This window comes from Pinus tabuliformis, chromosome 2_1 (genome assembly GCF_031772625.1).
Source record: "Pinus tabuliformis cultivar Carrire ecotype Pingquan chromosome 2_1, CPIR1, whole genome shotgun sequence".
NCBI classification, from domain to species: Eukaryota; Viridiplantae; Streptophyta; class Pinopsida; order Pinales; family Pinaceae; genus Pinus; species Pinus tabuliformis.
Window position 1 is genome coordinate 845507654 of NC_142299.1, and position 20775 is coordinate 845528428.

Sequence of the window (20775 nt, forward strand, 5' to 3'; positions counted from 1 at the left end):
AATTTTGCACAAGAAGGAAATTATGATAGAGTAGTAGTCCCCAATTTACCTCGAAAATAATGTTAATTTTGGCAGAAATATTTGGAAATTTGGGACACAGTTGCCTCTATTGTATAAACAAATTTGGATGGTGGAAGTTTCCCAAAGGAGCTCCGTCTTTATGGGTAGCCGTTGAAGCCAAACTGGGCTAGTGATGAAGGCATTTAAAAGTCGTATTTCAAGCTCAGTTTTTCACCATGACTCATGGAAATCAAAGAGATTGTGACAAAGAGAGCGTTGTTGCCCGAGCTATTAAGGCAGGGAAGACCAAGGATGATGGCATTACTCCTGATTCCTGAACAACAAAGAGAAGGAGTAGCTAAAGCACTTCAGGAAAAGGCTGCAAAGAATGCAACGACGTAATTTGGAGGAAAAGATGCTGGAATTGCAATGCCAAAATCTCTAAGAAATAGGCTAGCATATTTGCAAAGGCGTACAAGTACAACCTAGACAAGGAATATTTTTGGTTTGAGATGCCTCCACTAGCGCTGAAATAAGGAATAGTCTTGATATTTGGTCATTGTTTTGTTATATGGTCTGTCATATTGATTTGATCTCGCTTATATTTTTTTTTAAAGATGTCTACCATACTAAAGATTGATGATAAACAAATTTGGATGAAAAAAGCTTGTCAATAACTATTGGAAAATTGGGCCTCAGTTGCCTCTATTGTATAAAGACACTAGATGAAAAAAGCTTGTATGAAAAAATCTTGTCAATCACGATTCAATGTCGTCCCAGATTTTCAAGTGCCAATTGTAAAAAGATTGACCAAAAGAATAAGAAAAACCAGAGATTGAAGTTTGTACCTGTTCACAATAAAATTGACGATACCGTTGAAGATAACTCGATGGGGCGTGAAGCTGCTCGGCTTGGGAGTCGGCTCTGATCTGTGCCTTGCTTGCATCTGGCGAGTGATGAGTTTGCTCTCCTCTTTGGCTTAAATCCTTGAAAAACCGTGAGCAGCTGCACAACTAAGAAAAGCCATTGGTTTGCATGGGTGGTTGCACAGTTAAAAAAGAAAAGTAATTACTACCTAAATAAATAAAAAACTTTGATACACTATAAGAATACTGCACAACTAGAGTATGGAGCTGGAGTTTAATGGCCTAATGCAACTATTGGAGCCTGTACGGATTCTCTCACAAATACAACTGGTGTTTTTTTTTACAACGGTTCTCTCACAATACCAGTGGATGACAATTCTCTCACTTTGTATGTAGCGATACAACTTCTAGAAAACTAAAAGTCCACTGGAATTGAATTGCAAACTGAACTAGACTTAACCGGTGTTTGGAAAAGAGAAGTTCAACTAGAGTTAACCGGAGTTTGGAAATTAAATGTAGAAACGGTTTCGTTTCACTAGAAACTATTTTTGGCCATTGAAAACCAAAACGGCCATTTAAGACACCATTTCCAGCATCGTTGGGTTTCTACGACAGTTTCTCCAAGAAACAACAAGCATCGTCCCGTTTTTGGTAACTAGGGCACAAAATGATGCCCTAATGCAGGGTCAAATCTCTTTTTCTTATAATAGACAAAATCGAATCCCAAACCACAAAAAAGTCAAGTGCACAAGCCAACCAAAATCTCCTTTCAAGCCTCTCGTCTAATTTGACTCTATACCACAGGGTTGAGGTTGATTTTAGAACACAAAATGATTAAAAGTTCTTCATTTGATGCATATTATGGATGATAAAGTAATTGATTTTTATGGAGGCTTCAAGAGATGTAACGATTCCAAAATTTGAGGGAGACATCAAATTTGAAATTCAATGTCTTTGGGCTCAAGTATTGAGACTATTTGCCGTGGGAGATAAAGAACTAATATTTTTATTTGAAACCAAACTGCTCATGACTTATAATTTCAAAACTTTAATCTTTGATACCCTCCATGAATCACTTTAACCACAACTTTAGATGAAACCCATTCCCTTGATATGAATAATGCGCTGGCTAATGGTAGGGCACCACATCACCTTCCTTTGGGGTTTTGTATCCACAAATTGGGTCTTATGTCTTCAAACTAGCATAACTCACAAACCGTGAGGCTTCTCGTGGCGTACCACATACCACCGAAATCAACTCGACTAGGATAACCCATCAAGGATGATCCTGACATGAAAAACCATGAATTGCCATGTCATATTAGTTAACAAAAGATGGAGCATCTTTTGGTACTGCTTGGGTTGACATCAATGACAACCTTATAGCAACATAATGATTATTATAATTATATATTTATTATTTATTTTATGAGTGCAAGCTTCCGTGATTCATAATGTTTATAATTTTTTTTCCTGAAAAATCGCATAGATAGTTTATATCAATATTAATATTAAATCCATAACATAAACCCTTATCAACATGTATCAACTACATTTTTTTTTTACTAATTCTATTAATAAAAACAAAAAATATAATTACATCGAGGCCCCGCCTCTACCTTTGTTTCTAGAGTTCATCAAAATAGTCGAAACTACCCCAGATTGGGGAAACCAGCTTGACATTGCAAAAATAACCAACATATAACCCTGAACTGTCATCAACGGACACCCATACTTCGAACTTGGATCCCAGAAAAAGATACAACTCAACACCTCTGGACTCGACAACAGAACAACAAAACCATTGATCAGACAATCAAACGGCAAAAACATCAAATCACTGGACCAACCCGTCATCAGCAGAAGGCAGATCTGGCTCGTGGGTGGCAACAGATGCCACGTGGCGTCATTTGTTGTCTTCCTCATCAGGTGTCTCCTCGACCACGAGGCAGGCATACTGGTCCCATTCTACACCTTTCTTTGCCACATCGCCCTTCTCAGCACCACCTGGAGGCTCCCCTGCATGCTGGGTGCCGCTTGAGCTGCCAGCAAACCCCACCGTCAAAGCTGCACCTACAGAGCTGCCACCAGCCCGCTGTATGTCGCCTTCGTGAGCTTCTCCTCCATGCATTCTGCTATGACTGGAGCTTTGGCCATCGTCCTTCAATTTTTTCTCATGACCCCTTCCCATTTCTGGAATTCTCACCTCCTGTGAGTGCTCTTCAGAATTTCTTGCTTGTTCACTGTTCAGCTCATCTTCTTCAGTGAAGACGATGGTCACATTGGCAGTTATAATGGGTCTATTCAGATGGCTTTGGAACCTGAATTGGGTAGCATGAGGGACAGGGCCAGGACGCAGCTGTGAAATTGCAGAATGGAGCCTAAAATCGCTAGGTGGAGCCATTGATGCCATCCCTTGCCCCCGCCCGCTGCGCGTATGGGGATGTCTAAGCGGTGACCTGGGGGGAGGCGGGTTTTCCTGGTGCTGAGGAGGAGAGGGGGGAGCCGAGCTCTGCGCTGCCTGAGGGCGAGCGCTGCCACCTCGAGTTCCTCCATGGCGACTCCTCATTCGGTGCCTGACCATACCCGTGAGGTTGGAGAGCAAATCAGCTGGATAAGCGGTCGGGAGGGGAGACTGGTTGTGAAAACAGGGCTCCTGAGCAGGATTTACAGGGCAGAGCTTGGAGTGGGAGAAATGGTGCCCATTTCCAAGATCAATGCAACAGAGGTGCCAGCATTGTCTCCCTGTAGCTGTTCTGCTACAAGAAAATTCAGCCTGCGGCGGACAATAGCTAAGGAGCGGGGGATGAACTGAAGGTTCAGGAGGCGCCATTTGAATTTCAACTGTTTCTAGCTCTCAGTCTGATGGGCCATTTATTGCAACATGCACGCTGGCTAGGTTTCATCTGCGATGAGCCTGGATCAGAACGCATTTCACCGCCTGGCAAGTCATTGCGCTGGCAATCCTAATGGTGTCCATTAATGTTCTTGGGATACACCCGCATCCGGGTAACTACATTTATTAATGTGAATTCCTTAGTATATATATTTTTAGCTTTGCAAATATTTGTACATATCAAACTAATTTATTAAAAAACTATTTTGGAAACATAAATTACAGTGGTTAACAATTAGGATTTTGGGTAAATAGGCCATAGGCCATTTCTGCTTGGGAAAAGGTCTATTTCCACCATAAAAAAATGGTTCAAAGTTAATTTCTTAATTTTTTTTTTGACTTTATTGATTAGGATTTTGGGTAAGTAGGCCATAGGCCATTTCTGATGAGAAAAGGTCCATTTCCACCTTTAAAAATGGTTCAAAGTTAAATTTCTTAAATTTTTTTTCATTGTATTGAAAATTTCACTAGCGAAATTGTGTCCTAAGTAGACAACGCCCAGAGGCAAGATGAACCAACCCGGAAATCAAGACGAGCAATGTCACGCACGTGTGCACGTACATCGATGGAAGAGACATCTTTTCGAAAAATTCCAAGCACCAGCATCTCTGTGAACCCCTGTATTTCTCTGAATCGTATTCTGAATTCCACACGATTTCTCTCTGGTTTGGTGTCGAAGTGTAAGATATTCCAAGCTTGATTTGGGAATTGTGGGCAATTTACAGAATGGAACTCAACCATTTCTGCCCTCCCGCGGATGCCCGCTTCACCATTGGCGCAACTGATCAGAAAATGCACAGCTTACATGGTATCGCCATGGACTACTTCCATATTCTGCGAATCTCGTGCACATTAATTTTCCTTTTTTGTACATCCATTGATCCTTTTTTCTTAAACGCGGGTTGCAGAAGAGTTTTCGAGGAAGAGAACAAGTTCTAGAGGGCATCGCCTTTTTGTGAGTTTTTTCTGGACACCGTTGGTTCTTTTCCTCCTTAAATATATATAGACAGACATAGGGATGATGGTTAATTTTGTTCATTCTTATTTGCAGAACAAAACCTGCCCCTTGAAGTTTGTCAGGGCAGCCAGGGAAACTCTGCAGAGGTCGGTTGCATCACGTTCATCAGCTCTCAGACAGGTAGTTTCTTACCCTCTCTCAATTCTCTTGGAGTTTGTATTTCGTTGAATTGGAAATTTTACAGGCAATGAAATCGATACAGGCTTGCACACGATTAGTTGATGTGTACCAAATCTGTTGGCACAAGGGTGGGATTTTTTAAAGGTGGGAAGCTTAGGCTGTATTTCCTTTGTGAGAACTTTTGGCTCACACGTAACTTTTGGCTTATTAGGCACCCACGTTCTTCCAGTGGCTCTGGAGGTCTGCACTGGTCACTTGCAAAAATTATAACTATTATGGTATCCATGGGACCAATTGTTCACTTTTCAAGGGTTAGCTATAGGACCTAGATCAAATTTAGTTATCGAAGTTAGCTTTCAGACTCTGATCATTGGAGAATTATCGGACATGAGTTTTCTGATCCACGCATGAAAGGGTAGTTGGCACTTTTTGGGGTTATAAATGACCAGCTTTATTGTCACAATATTCACTTTGATACCTGAATTTTATTGGAAGCTTCAAGAAACATGCCTTCAGGGGTAGCGTTGCATATTGTGGATTTAATGAAAAGCTTTGTTGTCACAATATTGATTTTAATTTTTGATACATGAATTTTATTGGAAGCTTCAAGAAACACTCCTCATGGGGTGGAGGGGTGCCTAATCCCAAGATTTGCACCTGGTCTCATCCTTTTTTAATCTGATGCCATTTGAGCAGGGCAGGCTGCAGCTGGAATTGAACCTTGGTAATTTGCTTGAAGTTGAGTTGACGTCACCAATTATTTCATTCTTTCATAGAGACTACAATCTAGTTGACGTCACTAGTGAACCAACATCCATGGGTTGTATTTCATCCTTCCATAGAGACTACAACTCACCAACTATTTCATTCTTTCATAGAGTCTAGAATCTAGCTGACGTCACTAGTGAACCAACATCAATGGGTTGTATTTCATCCTTCCATAGAGACTACAATTCAGACGGGAATAGTAGAGAGCTTCAACTGCAAATTTGTGCGGTCTGTAACTCTAACATAATCCCAATCTGCTGGAGAGAAAAGCTGTCCTGCATATTGCGGACAAGAAGTTTTGAGATGAGTTTGGGGTGGCAGGTACAGGAGGGGCTATCACTAACCCCAGAGGAACTTTGGAGTTTACCTATGCTTCGAGCCTAGGACTTGCTTCTAATAATCAGGCTGAAGCTTACTCACTCTTGCAGGGAGTGTAGAAAATTGTGCTTGATGCCCAACCCGGTTTCAAGTTCATGAAATCACATCAAGTTAATGCCCAACCCAACATGTTTTATGTTGCTGTTATAAACATTGTAGAAAATCCACGAAACTCTGGTCTGCTAATATGAACAATCTGAAAACAATTTTCTTTTCATATAATCACAGGATTTCTCTACTAGATGCAGTGGAATAGGAACAGAAATTAAAATCACAAATCACACAATGGACAACACAATTTTTCTAGGGAACACAACTGAGAAAACCCTCACTTGATTCAGAATTGAATTTTATTGAAGAAGAATAAACTACAGATCTCTTACAACCAACTTGTCTCAATCAGAAAATAATATTCTGCCTGCCTTAAACTAAGCTTGAAACACCTGCTAGAATACTGATCTGCTTCCCCTAACCAGCAGCCCGAAATCCTTGCGCATTCGTTAGGAAATAGGCCCCTATTTCCTAGCGCATTCCCAGCTCCTAAAAAATAGGAATTTCTCCTATTTTCGTGTGCACTTCCAAGGGAAATCTTCCCCAACAATTCGCACAAGAGAAAACTTGACTCGTTCCTCCACAAGCTCCACACAAGCTCACAAACTCGTGCTCAATTATGAATACAAGGTGTGCCTTCGATCTCCTTATAAGCACTTCGATTTGGCTATTGTTAGTAAGTTCTATGTTTGGGAAGTCGAACTCCTGCTTTTCTAGTTAACAAAAGTCAACACAAGTTGTTAACTAGCTAACTCCCCTTGTTCTTGCGGTTCCCAAACTAACTCACACTAGAGAACAGATAACTCGGTCCTCCACAATCTTACACTAGTCAAACTGCTTCTTGAACTTGTCCACATCATTGGAACTTGTACATGACTAAGAAGATCACAAAATTCGATTCCTTGAATTAAGGCACAAATCAAGGATTCCATTCCTTCGCTACTTTTCAACACTCCCTCATAGCGAGGAAGGGATTCTATACAACTCCCAACTTATCTCTGTGATGAACAAAATTGCTTCTTGCCAATGCCTTGGTGAAGATGTATGCTGTCTGCTCCCCTGTTACAATGTACAATAGCTCGACTATCCCCTTCTGCACGCAATCTCAAAGATGGGGATACCAGATCTTGATATGCTTTGAGCGATCATGAAACCTTGGGTTCTCAGTGTGAAAATTCCTTAAACCGGGGAATTCCTACTGTAGCACTGATGATATTTCTCCTAGTTGTTAGATTTACATGAACAAGTTATTTGCAGTTTCCTACGACAAACATCGAAATACATACAATGCAACTTACATCAATTAAATACTATGCGGAAACAAGAAACTGAACAATAGAGAAAGATACACACAAGTGACACAGTTGTTTTTGGACAAATGTCCCCAGAAAAACCCAATGCAAAAAAACTGGTGTAGCATATTTGAGGGTTTTATTATTATGAAGTAGTAAAATTTGAATACATATCTGGAAGTCTTCCCGATAATCCAGTTATAGAGAATAATCCGACAGAGAGATTTGTGAGATTACCTCACACTATCACTAGGAATCCCGGCTGATCCAGCCCCAGAAAGATTACCCCCAGCTTCTCTAGCTGCCTCTACGCTGCCTTTGCGCAGTGTCAGCGTCAACCCAACGTCAAGCTCACTGGGGACAACGTCAATCCTCAGGCTGGCCGATTTGCTGTCCAGGTGATTTGATTTTTGCCTCCCGGTCTCACACCTCGGCTCCCGGTTTCTGAAATTCGAATTCCCTCTACAAATTTCGGACTCCCTCTTGGCTTTTGCGCTGCCTCTGCGTGGCTCTCTGTCAACCCCTCTGGCATAGTGTTGCCACTGCTGGATCTCCCTCTGCCTTCTCTGCTGAGTATCCTCCGACCGAGAAGGATTTCTCTTCGGATACTATCCATGCTCCTCATTGCAAAAGCTCACAATCGAAATTTGTTGAAGAAAGTGTAACTAGGTTCGGTATTTACAAATGTAATTTTGATCTTTGTACTTGTCAAGAAAAATAAATATTATTTTTGTAAATTATAAGAATGAGTTTCTTGCTCATTCCACAGGTCTAGAAAAAGAGTCAAAGACATGTGTAAAGAGCTCTTCTTGAGCATATATGTAATGTATATGAGTCTACCTAGTGACTAGATTAGCCCTCCAAGACCAAGCACAATCCTCCAAGACAAGCACAAAGAACTCTGTTTGCAAAACGATGAAGAGAACAGTTAAAATCGGCCTCAAAATGAATATTAACATCAGATTGGCTCACATATGAAAACACATCTTTTCGATGGACATGTCAGCTCAAAAACAGGGGCAAACCACTATACATACCCAGTTAGGGTCTGCGCAGAAAAGAACAAAACAGGATCTCGGATATCTTTGAAATTGCGGATGAAGTTTAGGGTACAGTATAGTATTTCGGATAAGGTACAGGGTTACATTATTTTGAATAAGTACAAAGGTACAGTATTTTGGATGGGTGCAGTGAACAAAATGTATTTGCAATTTTGGGTGTAATCATGGTGCAAGAAATTACAGTCATAAGGAATTTGATCAAGCATATCTGTGTCTTAACCTCCTCACAGTAGTAATGATCATTGTCTCAACATAATTGTGATCCCACAATAAGACACTCTCGACATACTAGACACAGACATAATGGTAACCATGGTCTCGGTTATAATCCTAGTGAAGACAAGGTCACGATGCAGATCTCGGTGCATTGATAAAGACATGTTATCAAAGTCATGATGAAGACAAGGTAGAGACCTCATTGACATAGTGATAACCTCAGTAGAAGTGCAGTTATGATCTCGAGGAAGGCACAACTATGATGAAACAATCATGATCTCGGTTGATCTAAGAGCAACTCTCATTCATATGGAGATCTCGTGAAGACCTTGGTGAAGGTGCAACAATGATGTTGCAACAATAATGAAGATCTCGGTGGTGTAGTAGTAATGGCCTCAGTGGTGCAACGATGATGATGATCTCAACAGTGACAAAGAAGAGGATTGGTGTCTTGGTCTTGGAGTGGCGTAGAAGGTTAAGTGTCATGGTCTTGTTATTCGTCAATTGGAATCTCTATAAAAAGAATTATGTGCGGGTTTTCCTCTCCAAGAGGGAGAGGTTTTGGCCCTGGCAGAATGCCAACATCTTGTGTTCTTGTCTCTTTGTTTTTGGTAGCTATTTGATGAAATAAGAAACACACACTCTAATAATGTCAAAGAGAAGATTGTGCTAATAAGAAAATTAAAAAGGCCTCAAATAGTTATCAGAAAAGAAGAATCTCATTAACCACATGTGCCCTAGATTTTTCAACATGGGATCAGAGCTAAGGTGCTAAAGTATAAGGAAGGGTAGAAAAGAGACATTCAAGGATCAAGTTTGTATTTAAGAAAATAAAAAGGATGAGTTTGAAAAATGTATAGTGTTGCATCTCATCTTCATATCAAGGAACAATCTCGGATATCATAGTCTTGTTGGCAATCACAGTTTCGGGTTCATACTACAAAACTCAAATATATGTCATATCACAAATGCTGAAGCGACCATGATATTAGTATATTACAAAACCACTGATTGATCATCCTCTGCAATTGCGTCTGCAATTCTCAGGTGTACTTCACAGTCTCGGTGCTTCCAATGATGAATGGCTCAATGTAACAACAAATGATACTTCACAATAATGCTACATGATCTCAGTACACAGGGATGCTTTATGTCTCGAGCTCACAGTGATATTCTATACTACTGCATGATTTAGGGATGTCACTATTGCAAGAACAATAATAGTCTCGGATCTCCTCAAGAAGAATTCAAATTGGTGGCATTATAATCTCTCTTCATGGTGTCAAGATCACAGAACCTCCTCAATACAAATATCTCACACAGTTCAGTTTCTCATATTTACAATATATCTTGGTTTTGCAGCATGCAGTCCTGGTGACATCACAATATGCTAAGTGTTGCATACTACCTCGGTAAAGTCATAGTTTGGAGATAATGTTGCTAAGCAAAATTAGGATAAATATACTTGGGCTAAAGAAGTGTTAGCTCCTCTATTCTGGGCAAGCAGTGCTAAGTCTTAGTGCCATAAAGAGATGATTAGTATCTACACATTGCTGCTAATACTCCATAGTCTATTTATGTGTCAGCAATACAGTACCATATATCAATAATCATAAAGACCTGATAAGGAGTCAAAGTGCCTTAGAAGTTAAGATGATGAAGCAGTTTCGAACATCATAATAACATATAGTCTGGAGTAGTTTTTGTCATGCTTGGTGCTGGACAGTGCAAGGAGTCTTGGTAAGAGGTTTTCAATAATGCTCTAGCAAGAATCTCATTCAAAGAAGCATCAAGGTAAGGATCTCCTCTTCATGTGCCAAGTAAGTATCTTTCATGGTTATGATCTATCTTTGATTTAAATGACTTCGTTGTACAAATCGATATGCTGGTCCTTGTATAAGGAGGATAGTCTCTGTCCTTATAGATAGGTGAAGTCATTGAAATAGGTCTCCTTTGAATTCATGAGAAGAAACTTTTAAAGTCCTCTCACATAGATAATATTGGAGACTTAAAAGAAGCTGGAAGAAGAAAAGATGGTCCTTAAAGGACAATATCAAATAGAGGAGAAAAAGAAAATTCATGCTACTGGTTAGGATGGAAGGAGCTGAATGGATTCCATGATAAGAGGGAGTAGAATTCTTTAAGTTAGCCTCTCTCTATAAGTCTCTTTCTAGGCTCCTAGATCCTGCATAGAATATGACTACAATATGTTATAGGATGTGGTGAAACATTATGGAAGTATTAGAAACAAAATCTCGTGACATCATCACAAGGGTGACTATGATCACGAGGATAAGTAAGATGCCTCTGTCAACAACTTAGGGTTTCTATGAAAGAAGGCAAGTTGTAAGCAACAACTTTGCAGAACTCAAACATTGAAGAATGCTCATCATGCAACAAAAGGGAAACATCTGTTGGATAGGGGTCTTCAAGATCCTCAAGATTCTCTGATGGAATCTTCACTGATCCAGGGATGAAGCAAGTGTTTCAATAGAAACTCCAACTTGTGGAGTTCATGAATAATGATATGATGACATAAGAACAGTTCAAGGGGTTGAAGATATTTCAATCAAGGAAGCTGCTGAAAGAAGCCTGGACAACCTAAAGGTAAAATGAGGTATGTATACTTGTATTTAAGTTTTATAATGTCATGTTGTATGGTTGCGGATCAATACCTCTATCTTGAGAATCATGATCGAAGGAAAAGGATCTCCTCCTCTAAAGGGATGCAGAAAGACATAAGTCACACCAAATGAAATCAACATGATATGTCCTCATATGAAATATGAGGTGGTTGACTACAATTACATAACTCTGAGTAGAAAACTCTAAAAGACACCTGGGAATGGAATGTGTAAGGAAGGAAGAGATCGTGAGATATGCAACCTTGATGAAGGCAATCAACATCTAAAAAGATCAAGAAGACTCGACTAGAAAAATCTCCTGCAAAGATATGAAGAATCTGATGGAAAAGATGTAGATCCTTGACAATGTATATCTTTGGGAGATCTGTCAACATGAATGCAGGATGTTGATACCTACAGAAAGATGTCATGATGAAGAGCCACCTAGTAAGGTACAATTTGATTTAATGATATACTTGATTTCTTGAATAATATCTGGATAAGTTCATGCAGGGCTACTTACAAGTACAACTAGCATTCATGTGATGAATGGAAGAAGCATGATGAGAAAGAAGTAGTCATATGACGAAGGTTCCAGATATGAAGAAGGCCACTTTCCATGAAGAAAGGAATGACATGATGAACTAAGGAGGAAAGTGATCGATGACTGTTGCCCTACAAGAAAGAAGCTCAACTAACTTTCATGACATCAAGGAGAGAAGTTGATCAAGCAACTGAAGGACCCACGAAGAAGAAGTTGTTGATGTATAGAAGAGTCCCTAGCTAAGAGGGAGCTCTGACAGGTCTCTGATCAAGAGGGAGCTTGGATTAGATCACCCCTGATTAAAAATGAGTGACAATTGTGTTTTTCTATTTCATGTGTCATGCACTAGACCAGGACTAACAATTGTAAGTCTAGGTAAAGGCCATGAATGGAAATGTAGACACATGATAGACACAACATTCTTGTCTTCATTTTGGAAGAAAGAATGGAGGATTGGGTAATCATCTGGCATCCGATACTCTTTGAGGATGTGTAGGGCATCCAAGACAAGAGTAGGCAAGAGGACTGATATTCTTTGAGGGCTGGGAACCTAAGACAAGAATAGTCCTAGAAGGTCATACTCAGTGAACACCTGGGTGGGTATATACCTTGAGAGACAATGACTAAGGTGTCTATAAGTCATTGGTCTCGCCAACATTGTGCTCTGATCTTATGAGAGATAGAGTTGTTAGCCAAGGCCTTGCTATGAACAATGTTGGTTACTATGATGCTATACAGATGGGTTACTAATCCGATTTTCTTATGAGACATTCTTCAGATTAAGAATGACCAAGTACCATTATAAATACCTCCCTAGTTAAGAGGGAATGTTGAAGAAAGTGTAACTAGGTTTAGTATTTACAAATGTAATTTTGATCTTTGTACTTGTCAAGAAAAATAAATATTATTTTTGTAAATTATAAGAATGAGTTTCTTGCTCATTCCATAGGTCTAGGAAAGTCAAAGAGTCAAAGACATGTGTAAAGAGCTCTTCTTGAGCATATATGTAATGTATATGAGTCTACCTAGTGACTAGATTAGCCCTCCAAGACCAAGCACAATCCTCCAAGACAAGCACAAAGAAGTCTGCCTGCAAAACGATGAAGAGAACAGTTAAAGTCAGCCTCAAAATGAATATTAACATCAAGTCGGCTCACATATGAAGACACATCTTTTCGGTGGACATGTCGGCTCAAATACAGGGGCAAACCACTATATATACCTAGTCAGGGTCTGCGCAGAAAAGAAAAAAACAGGATCTTGAATATCTCTGAAATTGTGGATGAAGTTCAGGGTACAGTATTTTGGATAAGGTACAGGGTTACAGTGTTTCAAATAAGTACAAAAGTACAATATTTCGGATGGGTGCAGTGAACACAATGTCTCTGCAATTTCGGGTGTAATCATGGTGCAAGAAATTACAGTCATAAGGAATTCGATCAAGCATATCTGTGTCTCAGCCTCCTCATAGTAGTAATGATCACTGTCTCAACATAATTGTGATCCCACAATAAGACACTCTCGGCATACTAGACACAGTCATAATGGCAACCATGGTCTCGATTATAATCCTAGTGAAGACAAGGTCACAATGCAGATCTCAGTGCATTGATAAAGACATGTTATCAAAGTCATGATGAAGACAAGGTAGAGACCTCGTTGACATAGTGATAACCTCAGTAGAAGTGCAGTTATGATCTCGAGGAAGGCACAACTATGATGAAACAATCATGATCTCGGTGGATCTAAGAGCAACTCTCATTCATATGGAGATCTCGTGAAGACCTCGGTGAAGGTGCAACAATGATGTTGCAGCAGTAATGAAGATCTCGGTGGTGCAGTAGTAATGGCCTCAGTGGTGCAGCGATGATGATGATCTCAACAGTGACAAAGAAGAGGATTGGTGTCTTGGTCTTGGAGTGGCGTAGAAGGTCAAGTGTCATGGTCTTGGTATTCGTCAATTGGAATCTCTATAAGAAGAATTATGTGCGGGTTTTCCTCTCCAAGAGGGAGAGGTTTTGGCCTTGGTAGAATGCCAACATCTTGTGTTCTTGTCTCTTTGTTTTTGGTAGCTATTTGATGAAATAAGAAACACACACTCTAATAATGTCAAAGAGAAAATTGTGCTAATAAGAAAATTAAAAAGGCCTCACAAATAGTTATCAGAAAAGAAGAATCTCATTAACCACATGTGCCCTAGATTCTTCGACCAAATTCTCCCGGCAGTTGCTTTGCTTCAGAAAATCGAACTTTTGAACTCACTCTTTGTGTGTCTTCCAAATGACCCTCAAGCTTCCTTAAATAATCTCCTTGTTGACATTCAACGACCTAGATTAGAAGCTAATCAATGGCTAAGATAATTTTTGTTTGATTCTCGTATTCTTATAGAAGTTATATCCACAGTTATATTAATACCCATAAATTATTTTATTTTCCTAAGTTTAGATTTAGGGGCCCATTAAAAATAATAAATTATTTTATTAAAACTGTCTCTGGGTGGAAGTTCCCAAAACGCTTTCGGGGTTCTTTGGAATACATGTGCCCAAGCCTCCCTGCAAAATTTGAGACTTAGAGCACATCCGATGCTACCAAAAATCAACACTCCCTCTTAGCGAGGAATGTGCTCTAGCAATGCCTCCCACTGAAGCATCACTCTAACTTCATAACATCGTCCTTTGCACTGTTGATGTTTGACATCTTGTCCACCAACTGCTGCGCGAACACTGCATATGTACAGGTTTTGACCCTGCCACTGTCAACACTGCATCCATACTGCAACTCCCTTTGAATTTCTACATCTGTGTTGTTGCTGGCACTGCCACTACCAACTGCCCTTGCACTGCAAATTGCTGCTGCTATTGCATCAACAACGGAAAAACATCCCAAATTACTGAACTAACTATGTTCAGTATGATACCATGTGAATGCTGGAGCCTGACTGCTGCTAGTCTCTCCACTGACCCTTTGAATCCACTGCATTGCTGCTGACCTCTGCTCTGTGCCTTTTGCACTGCTGCCAACTGTGCTCTGCGCTGTTCAATCTCTGGCACTCCTATCCACCGCAACAATCTCCCCGACACTCCTCGGCACCATCCGACACTAGTCCATCTTGCTACTACTGATCTGGGCTCTGTAGCAAGGTATTGATCCGAGAGGTGGGTTCCTTAAGGATCCTGCCCATCTGTAGCTCTTTCGAACTAATGCTCTAAATCAGCCCAACTCCCTCCTGGAGGTATCTCGGCTGTCATGGCGAACTCCTCGATCTTCGCGGGTGCAACCTTCGGATCGTGCTTCTCATCTTTGTCCTTCTTCCTAAGAGGACACTGAGTAGCGTAGTGACCCATTTCACCACACCTGAAACACTTTATCTTCGGGACATCCTTCTTCAGCCTTCGCTGCTCCTGTTGCCCTTTCGATGCAAGGGCTGCATTCTCCTCCTCCTCTTTGGGCTTCGACTCACTGCTATTGCTTCCGTCAAGCTTTCACTTTGACTAGATCTCTTCTCAATTCCTCTTGCTTAAGAGCTGCCCACATCTCATCCCAATTTAGCAAAGTCGCCCTGCCCAGGATACTCTGGACAAAGACTTGCCACTCATCTGAGACAGAATTGAGGGCTAGTCTAACCAACTTGGAATCTTGAGGTGTAGACCCCACAACTGATAACTCATCTTGGGTCTCTTAAAGCTTCGTGAGGAACTGATCCACACGCTCCCCCTTCTGCATCTGTGCAAATCTCAGTTTCTGCTCAAGGTACATTTTCCGCTGCTCGAAAGATCCCTAATATGACGTAGGCAACGCATCCCACGTCTCCTTAGCAGTCCCTTTGCTAGTGATGTGACAGACTACATGATCCTTCACCCTGTCGAGGATCATTCTCTTTGCCTTTGCCATTTCTGCATTATACTTCTTTAGCGGATCCTGATCTGCAGGCATAGCCACCACGCTGTTGTCATATGTCTTGAGAGCATGCTCATCTAGAAGGAATGACATTCTCGCCTTCCAGATGACGTGGTTGGATGCCCCATCCAACTTGTCCTGATCTCTCAAGCCACTGGTTACCATTTACGAAAACTGTCGAACTACTCCTCTTTGTTTCTTACTGCTGCTGCTTAGCCAATAAGAAAACAAACTTCTTGGCAGGAAGTCTACTGAGGAAAAATTCCCTCACTGTGCTTCTCTTCTCTCTTCTGACGTCTTTCTGCCTAGCAAAATGGCCTGTAGAAAAACTACGTCCCACCAGCTCCTCACGCTGAGGCTTCAGCGCTGCTCCCTCTGCCACGACAAGATTTCGATCTGGAAGCCCTTCTCTCTGTCGACTCACTCAGAGAGAGACTGCCTCGAAATTTAGCCCTTCGGCTAGGACTGCGCAAACCCCTCTGGGGATTCAAACTGCTGCCTCCTGCAACTTTTTCGACCTCCTTTTTCTACTCAGCACTGGGTTCTCTGACATTGTTCTTCTTGCTTCTCCCGCACTACCTTTGATACCATGTGACAATTCCTTAAACCCGAGAATTCCTACTCCAGCCGTGATGATACTTCTCCTACTTGTTAGATTTACATGAACAAGTTATTTGCAGTTTCCTACGACAAACATCGAAATACATACACTGCAACCTACACCAATTAAATAATATGCCGAAACAAGAAACTGAACAATAGAGAAAGATACACACAAGTGACACAATTGTTTTTGGACAAATGTCCCTAGAAAAACCCAATGCGGGAAAACTGGTGCAACAGATCTGAGGGTTTTATTATTATGCAGTAGTAAAATCTGAATACGTCTTTGGAAGACTTCCCAACAATCTAGTTGCAGAGAATAATCTTGACAGAGAGATTTGTGAGATTACCTCACACTATCACTGGGAATCCTGGCTGATCCAGCCCCAGAAAGATTGCCCCCGGCTTCTCTGGCTGCCTCTACACTGCCTTTGCACAGTGTTTGTGTTAGCCCAACCTCAAGATCACTGGGGACAACGTCAATCGTCTGGCTGGTCGATTTGCTGCCCAGGTGATTTGATTTCTGCCTCCCGGTCTCACACCCCGACTCTCCGCTTCTAAAACTCGAATTCCCTCTACAAATTTCAAACTCCCTCTTGGCTTCAATGCTGCCTGTGCGCCAACCCCTCGGCACAACGCTGCCATTGCTGGATCTCCCTTTGCCTTCTCTACTGAGTATCCTCTGATCGAGAAAGATTTCCCTTCGGATACTATCCCTGCCTCTCACTACAAAATCTCACTATCAAAATTCTCTCGTGTTAAGTTATGGTATATTCTATGCTTATAACAGTTTACTTCTTTTCCTTATTATATTCCACAGATTAGCAATTACATGTACATAAAGTAAAGTGCAGATAGAACATTAAACGATCGACAGAAAACAAGCCAAGACAAGAGACACAAGATGTGGCGGCTAGCCAGGGACAAACCCCGTAATGTGTGGGGAAACCCTTTGATCAAATCTTCTTTTATCTTCAATAATTCAGCAGAGAAAAATAGTACAATAAATCTGATTCATATCAACAGTAGCAAACCCTAGATCACCAGCATCAGCATTAGCGGTTTCATCATCAAACTAGGGCAGACGATATCTCACAAACCGACTGTCGGATCGACTTGATTCCACCACCAAAAGTTGCGGCTTCCAGAGGAGGTTCAGATGAACCTATAGCGCAGTTTAGATGAGGATATCTTCTAGTCCACGCAGGTCAAACTTTACTTCTGTAGTTACAGCTTCAGTTTCGGCAACTTCTAGCGTCAACCTAGGGCAGTCGATATCTTGCAAACCGTCTGTCGGATTGACTTGATTCCACCACCAAAAGTTGCGGCTTTCAGAGGAGGTTCAGATGAACCTACAACGCAGTTCAGATGAGGAGATCTTCTAGTCCACGCAAGTCAATCTTTACTTTTGCAGTTGCAGCTTCAGTTTCAGCAGCTTCCGGCTTCACATGTGTGAGGGAGAGACCCTTTTCTGCGCAGTAGAGAAGAGACTCTTTTCTGCGTAGTAGAGAGAGAGATGTGATGAGATGAGTGAGTCCAAATGAGGAAAAGTCCTCTTGTATTTATACACAATGTTGGTGTTTGAATAGATGCGACTGTTGGGCTTCTGAGCCTACATGAGTTGTAGGTCGGCTTGATAATAATTCCATAATCAAAATAAATTCATATCTCCATGAATGCTTATCGGAATCGGATGACCTTTATATCAATCCTACATCTCTTGACGAGAGGAATCTAATAAAAATATTATCAGCCATGAATAAGATGACTCACATGAAGTTTTTCTCTAGTTGCCAATTTTAACACTCCCTCTCAACTAGGGAGAACTTCATCTGCAATCTGTCTATCGGTTGTTACTATTCATTCATCAAATGCACTGCCCTGTACAACCTATCCCTTGCCCTGCTCTGCTCTATTTTGCCTGTTCTACTTTGTCTTGTTCTGCCCTGTACTGATCTGTATTGTTCTGCTCTGTTCTGCTCTGCTCTTGTCCGAATTATGAAGAAGAAGAAATGATCGAGGATGTATCATACTGACTCAAAGTCAGTCTCAGAGTATGTACCACTGGTCCCAGACCAGTTTCAACCAACCCTAAGTCAACATCATAGTGAGTACAACTCCGCTGGTCCCAGACCAGTATCATCCTCCACTGACTCAAAGTCAGTCTCAGAGTGCGTACCACTGGTCCCAGACCAGTCTCAACTGACCCGAAGTCAACTTCATAGTAAGTACCACTCCTACCACTGGTCCCAGACCAGTATCGCAGTCTCAGAGAGTGTACCACTAGTCCCAGACCAGTACTACACTGATACGAAGTTAGTCTCAGAGTATGTACCACTGGTCCCAGACCAGTCTCAACCGACTCGAAGTCAGTGTCATAGTATGGTACAACTCCTACCACTGGTCCCCGACCAGTATCATTGATCCCAGATCAATGGAGGTCATCCTAGCGTAGGGAGTACGGTAGATACAGTGATGCATCCATCGGTACTACTATGGTCCCTAACTTCATTTCCTTGCTCATTGATCAGATGAGAGGTACTTCCCATGAGTCCCAGATTGCATGGGTAGGATGCCTCGACAGGAGAACTTAATCAATTCCGTCCTCACAGGAGAACACATCAATCCTGTTACAATCACCATGGAGAACACATCAATCCAGGCCTCACAGGAGAACACATCAATCTTGCTACAATCACCATGGAGAACACATCAATCCAGGCCTCACAGGAGAACACGTCAATCCTGCCACAATTGCCATGGAGAACACATCAATCCAGGCCTCACAGGAGAACACATCAATCCTGCTACAATCGCCATGGAGAACACATCAATCCAGTTCTCACAAGAGAACACATCAATCCTGCTACAATCGCCATGGAGAACACATCAATCCAGGCCTCACAGGAGAACACATCAATCCTGCTACAATCGCCATGGAGAACACATCAATCCAGGCCTCACAGGAGAACTATTCATCCTGCTACATAGGAGAGCGAATCATCCTGTTCCACAAGAGAGCGAATCATCTTGTCCCACAAGAGAGCGAATCATCTTATTCCAGTGCGCACCACCAGGGGAGGGTGAGTCACCTTGTGGTCGTATGTTGCTCTAGTAAGAACCGCAAGCCCTTAGAGCTCCCAGAGCTCAATGTATGCAACATGCAGGACCCTTGTACAAGGGTTTCTTGACGACTCCAAGTTGTTTGGGAAAATCACAGATTAGATCTTTCCTCGGGGCTTTGACAAGGTGTATCGACATGTACATCATCTTAATGCGATGGAGCCTCCTTGCTCATCGAATCACCATATCTATCCCAGATGATGTCTATCTGTTGGAGCAATTGACGAATATGGGATTCCTCAATAATCGAATCCCACCTCTGGTTGTTACAGAGAATCACAGTGGTATCCGATGTAAATCCAAATAGCTCACTGAAGAGCTTTCGCAACCAGACTGCCTCACAGGAGGCCATGCTAGCAGCAATATACTCTGCTTCGGCTTTGCTCAAAGCCACCGACTTCTGCTTCCTGCTTATCTAGGATATCGAAGCAGATCCCAAGGTGAAACAACACCCGAAAGTGCTCTTACAGTCCACCACACTGCCAGCCCAATCAGCATCAGTATATCCAAGTAGTCTCACATCTCCGGCAGTGTATCTTAACCTATTAGTAATTGTGCCACAAAGATATCTCAAAAGACTCTTGGCATCAATCCAGTGAAGCTCAACCAAATATGAGCTCACAATGCTAACTGCAAAACATATGTTTGGACAGAGGTTCACCAAGAACATCAACGCGAATGAGTTTTTGAAAGTCAGAGGCATTTCCCAAATCTGGTCCGACATCACTACCATATAACTTCTGAAAGTTAAGATCCTCAAGGTAGTCAAAGGCTTGCAGTCCATCATACCAAATCTTTTCAGAATCTTCACCACATATTTTCCTTGAGATAGGAAATTTCCCTTGGCTTCTGCGACACTTAAAGTCCTTAGTTCTTCATTTCAAATTCAGAAGCCAACTCCCTCTTACATTTGTGAATGAGAGGGTATGCACCTGTTAGAAAGAGGTCATCCACATACAACACCAGTATGAGAGGCTTGTCATCTTCAAACTTAAAGTAAAGGTTAGGATCGGCTTCACTCCTAGTGAATCCCAGCTTCATCAAGTAGCTATCGATCCTCTCATACCATGCTCAAGGTGCTTGCTTCAGCCCATAGAGAGCCTTCTTCAACCTGCATACATGAGATTTTCAATCATAAATCTCAAACCCTTCGGGTTGCTCCACATAGACCTCTTCTTTTTGATTGAACTGTGCAAGAACACAGTCTTGACATCCATCTGATGTAGGTTCCATCCTTGTGAAGCCAACAAGGGCTATGATCAAGCAGATGGTCATATATTGGGCAACAGGTGCAAATATCACATCATAGTCTATACCT

At 41.6% G+C, this 20775-nt stretch overlaps 1 protein-coding gene across 2 annotated transcripts in view; it reads left to right on the top strand.

Moving 5' to 3' along the window:
- Positions 1–4233: 4233 nt before the first annotated feature.
- Positions 4234–20775, top strand: part of LOC149203299 (uncharacterized) — a 127751-nt gene continuing 111209 nt past the window's right edge. Inside the window, exons 1-3 of one of the 2 annotated variants that reach the window (XM_089403382.1) lie at positions 4234–4570; positions 4671–4717; positions 4814–4900. In XM_089403382.1, coding sequence (XP_089259508.1) covers positions 4489–4570; positions 4671–4717; positions 4814–4900 — 216 coding nt within the window. In that variant the 5' untranslated portion in view covers positions 4234–4488. The remainder of the gene's footprint in view (positions 4571–4670; positions 4718–4813; positions 4901–20775) is intronic. The other variant, XM_089403381.1, reaches the window with a different exon arrangement.